The sequence below is a fragment of the Galeopterus variegatus genome, unplaced genomic scaffold (assembly GCF_000696425.1).
Source record: "Galeopterus variegatus unplaced genomic scaffold, G_variegatus-3.0.2 Scaffold12447, whole genome shotgun sequence".
NCBI classification, from domain to species: Eukaryota; Metazoa; Chordata; class Mammalia; order Dermoptera; family Cynocephalidae; genus Galeopterus; species Galeopterus variegatus.
In genome coordinates, this window is record NW_007738558.1 from 7,593 (window position 1) to 15,190 (window position 7,598).

At 44.6% G+C, this 7,598-nt stretch overlaps 1 protein-coding gene across 1 annotated transcript in view; it reads right to left on the reverse strand.

Moving 5' to 3' along the window:
- LOC103581147 (thymidylate synthase-like) overlaps window positions 1-7,360 on the reverse strand; it is an 8,506-nt gene extending 1,146 nt beyond the window's left edge. Inside the window, exons 1-5 of the mRNA XM_008563049.1 lie at window positions 6,309-7,360; window positions 5,347-5,521; window positions 2,628-2,729; window positions 1,635-1,810; window positions 1,027-1,098 (exon numbers count right to left, since the gene is read on the reverse strand). Of these exons, the coding sequence (XP_008561271.1) occupies window positions 1,027-1,098; window positions 1,635-1,810; window positions 2,628-2,729; window positions 5,347-5,521; window positions 6,309-6,332 (549 nt within the window). The 5' untranslated portion in view covers window positions 6,333-7,360. The remainder of the gene's footprint in view (window positions 1-1,026; window positions 1,099-1,634; window positions 1,811-2,627; window positions 2,730-5,346; window positions 5,522-6,308) is intronic.
- Window positions 7,361-7,598: the final 238 nt, after the last annotated feature.

A 7,598-nucleotide genomic window follows, 5' to 3' on the forward strand; every position in this document is an offset into this window, starting at 1 on the left:
TTCTCGCACAGATCAAGAGTGAAGGGTATTTTGTTACATTACACAGTGTCAGGAGCCTGGTGGTGGCTCATCAGGTTTAAATTTTTGTAATCACTTGGTAAATTTATTAAAGACAACGCCATAGTCTTTATTTTTCCATCTGTAACTTATAGCAGCACTCAGAATGGTTACTTGAGTTCCATAATCCCTATCTCTAGTGTCTCTGGCAGAAGAGGAAGGGAAGATGATAGCTTTTAAGAGTGAACAGAAAGGGATCCAAGCCAGGATTCCTAAAACAAACAGACAGTGGCAATTAGGATGTGGACACAGATCATAACCTCACGTTATTGTGTCCAACACGACTGGAGCAGACAGCCACAGAGAAGCATCTGAATAAGTCTCAAGCTACCTTGTACTCAAAAGCAGCCAAGCCCCCTCAAAGGAGTAACTTTTAAAAATCACATTTAATCTGGAAAGGGCTAAAAGAGTTTTGGTTCTAAATCTTTTTGTCGTGGGGCTCATGAAACACAGATACTTACATATTTGCCATTTCAAATCATCTGTTGACTGCTATAACCTAAGGATTTGAAAAGACAGACTTTGGAAAGTTCAGACCTAAATATCACAAATCATCTGTTGACTGCTATAACCTAAGGATTTGAAAAGACAGACTTTGGAAAGTTCAGACCTAAATATCATATTTAGCATAAAATTAAGGAAAAACATTTGCATTTCAATTCTCCTTCAAGCAAAAATACAAGTTAAAATGCCACGTCTGGGATGGTCCCAAACGTGGCTCTTCCTCTCTGGTACTGCTGCTTAGTACCTTACAGCACCTGACATGTTAAGTGCCTGTGGTCATTCGGGCACGTGTCTTGCCCATACGCTCACCGCCCTTCCTTCAATTTAAAGCCCCACAGTTGGAGCAGTCATCTTTATCTCAGACATAGCAATGAGTAGAATGCTTGTTGCATAAGGGATGTGCCAGAGATCAACCTGTTATCAAGAGAAGGTACCAAACTCAAATGTAACAAGTACAATTCTCACCTGAATTTTCAGCGGTTCGATGTGATTCAGGTAAATATGTGCATCTCCCAAAGTATGTACAAAGTCACCTGGCTAAATAAACCCCATGGGAGAAAGCAAAACAGTCAGTTTTAATTCCATTACCCTAAAATACAGCATTTAAAAGCACATTATACAGAGTATGCAGACACCTCCAGTCTTTTCAAAGACAAACAAAAAAATTTAACCAGTGTAGCTTTTGAGAAAAGTTAATTCGTGAAAGTTGTATTATAAGCAACCCACACTGAAAGTTGTATTATAAGCAACTCACATAGGCTGGCTGTTAGCTCAGTTAGAGCACGGTGTTGCTAACACCAAGGTCCAGGGTTCAGATCCCTGGACTGGCCAGCTGCCCACACCCCTCCAAAAACCAAAAAACAATCCCACAATAACCTATATACACCTGTTGTTTATACAGACCAGAAGGATAGAAAGCTCCATGGAAGGTTACAAAGTGAGCTGGTTAATGTTTTATTTACACGTATCAAACTTTAAAACACTGAATTCTCTGCAGCTAATTTCTGTAGGTTAAAGACTCAGAGGTCAGGGCATCAGGCTGGCAACAGCTCTTCCCTCCAAGAGCAGCCCACCTTCAGGCCTGTGACGTGCGCGATCATGTACGTGAGAAGCGCATAGCTGGCGATGTTGAAAGGCACGCCGAGGCCCATGTCTCCTGACCTCTGGTACAGCTGGCAGGACAGCTCACCATTCACCACGTAGAATTGGCAGAGGGCATGGCACGGAGGCAGCACCATCAGAGGGAGATCTGAGGACCCAGCATGGAGGAAAATGAAGAGGGGTGGCAGCTTGAAAGAACTCAGCTATAGGCAAAGTAAAACAGGAGACAAACGGAAGCTAACTCATATGGTTCAGACCTTGAGGAAGAGCTACTGAGCTGCAGAATGCCCAAACCCTCAACTTCCTAGCACATCAAAAGCAGCTCATTCCCTCCACCCCTGCAGTGATGGTATGAAGCTGAGACCTGTCTTTCCACCAGCATGAGATTTCTGCAGATGTACATTTACAACTGAGGCAATGCTCTTCCATTCAAGCTGAAATTAAGGATTTGTGCAACCTTCCTGGCACCAAACTACAAATGCAGAAGAAATTATTTCATTTGCAGGGACCACAGGAAACTGGCATTTCAGGCACACCGTCCTGTATTGTCTTTATTGTAGATGCAAATATTCCACTCTGGGTATTTATTACACCCTGGTAAGAGTTCAGTTTTACAAGATAATTGTTAAAAGTGTTAACACGAGTTGGAGGTAACCTGAAACTTCATCTGCTCCAATTTAAAATGTTAAAACCCTACATGTAATTTTATAGGCAATTTAAGGGCTCTTTTTAGAGTAAGAATGAGTATAAATATACACAGATTAACGTCTTCTGGGCCCAGCTCCATGATCTGAAGGTGAAAATGGGATGAACTGCGAACTGCTGGGGGTCACACAACCAACCGTGTGGCTGGGGGCAGTACCCAGGTCCTGCTGCCCTGCGGTGCCTCTGCACAATGCCACATTGCTTCCCTTTGTGCCAACAGTACAGCTAGTGCCAAAGAGAAAGACTGGGATGCTTTCAACCTTTTGGATTCCAAGCACACATGATGATTCTTCTGTCGTCAGGGTTGGTTTTGATGGTGTCAACCACTTTTTGCAGCTGGTCTACTCCTTTACCTGAATAATCTGTAGAATTGTCAGAAAGAGAGGACACACACACCCGTTAATCACAGCATCTCAGGAGATGGCCTTTGAGGTCATCTGTTACAGCCTTTCCAACAATATCCCCCCCGCTTTATGTATGGTTACAAGACATCCAGTGCATTCTGCAAGTTTCTCAGATCTCTGGTTGAGTTCAAGGCCCTATCTGAGTTCTTGGGTCTATCCCCTGGAGCCATGACAAAGTCTTATTTTCTTTTCTATACACGAGGCCTTTAAATATTTGGTTTGTCGTGGTGCCTCCTCCTGTCCTTCCCCCTCCCTCTATTGTTAACCCCTCCAGTGTCAACAATCTTAGTTTCCTCTAGTGGTCCCCATGAGACTTAGTCTCTGTTTCCACCCATCATTCTTGTTACACTTCACTGACAAGGTAGTTTATCCTTGTCCCACAGAAAGAATTGGATCCTAAATAGAATACAGCATTCCAAACACATTCCAACAGAACTGTGGGTTCCTTTCTATGACCTAGGAACTATCCTGCCCACAGTCCACCTAAAATTACATTACAATTCAACAGCTAAACACACAATCAGGAAACCTCTATAATGAGTACATCACCTTGTACTTCTCTCCCATTTCTGGTCTCTGGACTTTGTTTGCCTTCCATCTAAGATGGAACTGGAAACTGAGCAGTGAGTGGTTAACTGAAGCACAGAACTTCATTTTGCTGTGGTTAAACTACCACTTCCTGGTGTCAGACAACATTATAGTCCAGTAGTTCTCAAATTTTTTGGATGAAAGTCCTCTCCCTCTCACAATCCCAATAAAGGTAGTATAAAAGATTTTTAAAAGATGAACTATGATGGAATATTTCTGTATGTTGATTTGGTGGTGGTTCCACGAATCTACACATGTGCTAAAATTGCATACATACACACACAAATGAGTGCATGTAAAATTGGTGAAATCTGATAACTCTGCATATTGCACCAATGTTAATTTGTGCAGCATGTTACACAAATTATTACGATGGAGGCAAACTGGGTGAAGGCTGTGGGAGACCTCTTGTACTTTTTTTTTTTTTGCAATTTCCTGTGAATTTATAATTATTTCCAAATAAAAATTTAAAAACAAAAAAGACAAATTCCCCCACTGAAATCCAACAGCTAAACATTCATACAACTCTAAACCAAGGCCATAATTTTATTAGGCCCCTTAAGCAACAAGAAATCATTGAAAACTAGGCAGGATTTAATGCACCACTAGCCAGGAGAGAAGCCTCTTATCCTAAGAAGGATGCTCTAGAACAGCAATCACAGGCTAACAACCTGTAGAAGGTTTACCCGCAGCAATAGTTCAGCCCACACAGGGTTTTTATTGTGGTGAAGTACACACACATAAAATTAAACTGACCGTTTTAAGTGTTCGATTCAGTGGCATTAAGTGTATGCACACTGTTGTGCAACCATCACCACTATCCATTTCCAGAACGTTTTCACCATCCCAAAGTGAAACTCGGTACCCATTAAACATCAACTCCCCGTTCCTTCTTCCCCCCAGTCCCTGGTGACCACCATTCTACTTTCTGCCTCTATGAATTGTTTCCAGATCCACACAATATTTTTAAAGTTCCTGAAGTTGAAAACATTTAAAAGATCTCCTGGGGGGCCGGCCCGGTGGTGCACTGGAGAGTGCGCTGCTTGGGAGTGTGGCGGCGCTCCTGCCGAGGGTTCGGATCCCATGTAGAGACCGGTTCCCGCTCACTGGCTGAGCGTGGTGCGGGTGCAACACCGAGGGTTGCGATCCCGTTACCGGTCAGTAAAAAAGACAAAAAAGGAAAAAAAAAAAAAATATAACACTGCACTCTTACCAATGTAGCTAAACCAGCCAGGCCAGGTTTTAGGCTTTTACTGAGGAATTCTGACAATACTGAGCTCAAATCCCTCCAGTGGCTGGAGGTGAGGTGACTGTCCCCTGTAGATGAGATGCATACCCTCCAGCTTGCTGGTCTCTACCCAGCCAGCAAATTGTCACTTCCTGCGTGCACTCGCATCCAAGGTGCCCATTTGCTTTTGCAACCCCTGTTCTAAGGACAGGTGCGATAGGGAGAGCCAAAGGACGGGGGTGGGCTCTGTGATACTCAGCAAGTGATACAACCAACTGTGATGACGATCAAACCCAGGAGTGAGATGTTTCATTCTTCTCCATCCCAGCGGAAGGGGTTAGAGAGGGTGACCCTGGCACTGTGTTATCACACCAGCGCCACCTACAGTGTGCTGGTGGCTCAGCCTCTAAAGGGGTGATTGAAGCTGTCACAAGGCACCTGGGCATCCTGTCCCACAGATGAACTTCCTTTCTATCCTCTTCCCCAACAGACACCAACCATGCAGCTATCTGTTAATGTTACAGGTATGGAAAGTGCCAAGCACCCAATAAATGCTAATCAATAAGAGTATAATGTGACCTTCATCATGGTTAGTTGTGGCTTCTCCACATGAACCTGGCACAGCCTGTCACAACATCAAGATTATACCTGAGCTCCCCAGACACTGACTGCTTATCCCCCAGATTTTATCTGAAACGATGGAGCAAACTCAGCCTAGGAAGGGCACTGGGGAAATTGGAGGCATTCCTGTCTCCTCACCTGAATTCATATCTGTGTATTCTGCCCCAAAATGCCTCCACTGGAAGCCATAAACTGGGCCGAGGTCCCCTTCTACTCTGGTGGAGAATCCCAGGCTGTCCAGAAAGTCTCGGGAACCGTTGGCATCCCAGATCTTCACTCCCTTGGAAGAGAGTTCTTTAGCATTTGTGGATCCCTGGAAGAGATGAGAGGAGTGGAGCAGGCATCCAAGTGAGTCCTGTGCCACCTGGATTGATCCCAAGAGCCTCCCACCCTGCAGGCCTCCAGCCCTGCTGACATGCTGGGGACAGGTGCTTGACACCAACCATGTGCAGACAGTCCTATCTTCAAGCAGGCTGGTCCCAGCCCAAACTTTTGAGGGCCTACAGGACAGTCTGATCCCTTTTTTGGAATCACCCTCTCAAATCTTTTCTCCTATTCCTCTTGAGTAAACTTTCTAGACTAAACACCTCCACATTGTTTACATATTTCCATCTCATCTGACAGTCTTATGTTTATCTAATATGTTCTGTGTCTAAGCGTGATACCCCAAAATGAATTTAAAGCCTCGTGTGCAATCTGTTCAGTGTATCTTATACCTGACATAGGATATTTCTAATGATCAGACTAAACAGTATGAGTTTTTCTGGCAACCATCAGTCACACTGATCTAAATTTAGACCTTAGTTCATTCACATATGTGCCACTCTAAAGTTATGTTTACCCCGTGTATACTTACACAGTTGTGGTTCTTTGGGGTTTTTTTTTTTTTTGCCAACTACAAAGCCTTGTGTTTATTTTCTTACATTTCATTCCAATAGATTTGGCCCATGACATCCTAACCTGTACCCGGACTGTGCACCCAGGTCAAGGACAGACCCCCATATGTTTCTGGTGCCTCTGGGCATACTGTGCTGTAATGGTTACAAGCAAGGCTTTGGTGCCATGTACACTTGGGCTCTGGGCCTGGCCCTTCCACCTACCTTCTCCAGCCTCAGTATCCTCATCTGTAAAAGAGCACGTGAGCAGTATTTGCCTCATATGATTACTGTGAGGATTAGATAATGCAAGCAAAATGCCTGCATTATCTAATTAGATGCTAGCTATTGCGTGGCCCTATCTTCCGTTCTGTCCACAGATCCCTAGCTGCAGTGCAGGTACATTCTGACTCCTGCATTTGATGGAGTCACCGGCAGAGTAAATGTCAAAGGTGAGTTTGACGGTCTTGGTAAGGACTTCACCTCACTTCCTCCATTTCTATTGTTGAGTTTGTCCTAATTTTTTCACTTCCAACAAGCCATTTCTCAAAGTTTCACATACTGCTTCGAAAGTCTCCCCTTTCCATCCATTCAGACTAGGCTCTGGGTAGTTGAAGGTCCTCTTCTGAGGTTTCTGATAATGCATTTGGAACTAGAGGCTCACTGTTGAGATAGATCAACACAAACAAATACCCCAGGAATACAGAACTAACAAAGATGGGTTGGATCTAAGTCTAAACCTTTCTAAAATGGGTAAGAAGTCTTGGCTTTGGTAGGGCCCAAGACTATACAAGCCACACCACAAGCTCTACAGACAGGCTCCCAACTTCTAGCATGGCCCAGAACCAAGCCCGTCTCCTCAGGCACCCTCTGACTAGCACTGGACAGTAAATCACTGGTTCTGGACCAGGACACAGAGCTCAGGTGTGGCTGCCGCCTGTCATCACAGCACTCTAGCCCTTGCCCAAGGCACCTCCTCAGTCCTTTGGAAGAGGCAAACCTTGTTACTGAAGAAACTCTTCTAGTTTATATGAAGATGGGTACTCAGTTGGTGTCTACATTCAGTGATCAATCCAGTTTGAGTGCCTACTATGTGGTGGGCTGTGTTCTAGGCCCCGGGGATGCAACAAGGAATGAGAAACAAGTTCCCTGCCCTCATGGCGCTTACAGCACATTTTATTTATTTATTGTCTGCCTTCGCTCTTCTAATGGGCGAAAGGGAAGACTGACATTATACATCAGATGAAGGTGGGGAGAATCACACTCTTGGATAAGATCAAGGAAGGCTTGCTGAGAGACTCGAAGGAGGTGAGGGCGCCAGGCTACATGTTCCAGGGAGTGGGAGCTGTGAGTGCCAGAGCTGTAGGCGGGAATGTCTCCATGTGCTCAAAGATCAGCACAGGGGCCAGGATGGGTGGAGCCCAGAGAAGCAGCCAAGGCCAGAGCTTAATAAGTTAAGTGAATGGGATCCACTAAGGGCTTTGGGCTGAGGAGTCACATAATCTGACTTTTAAA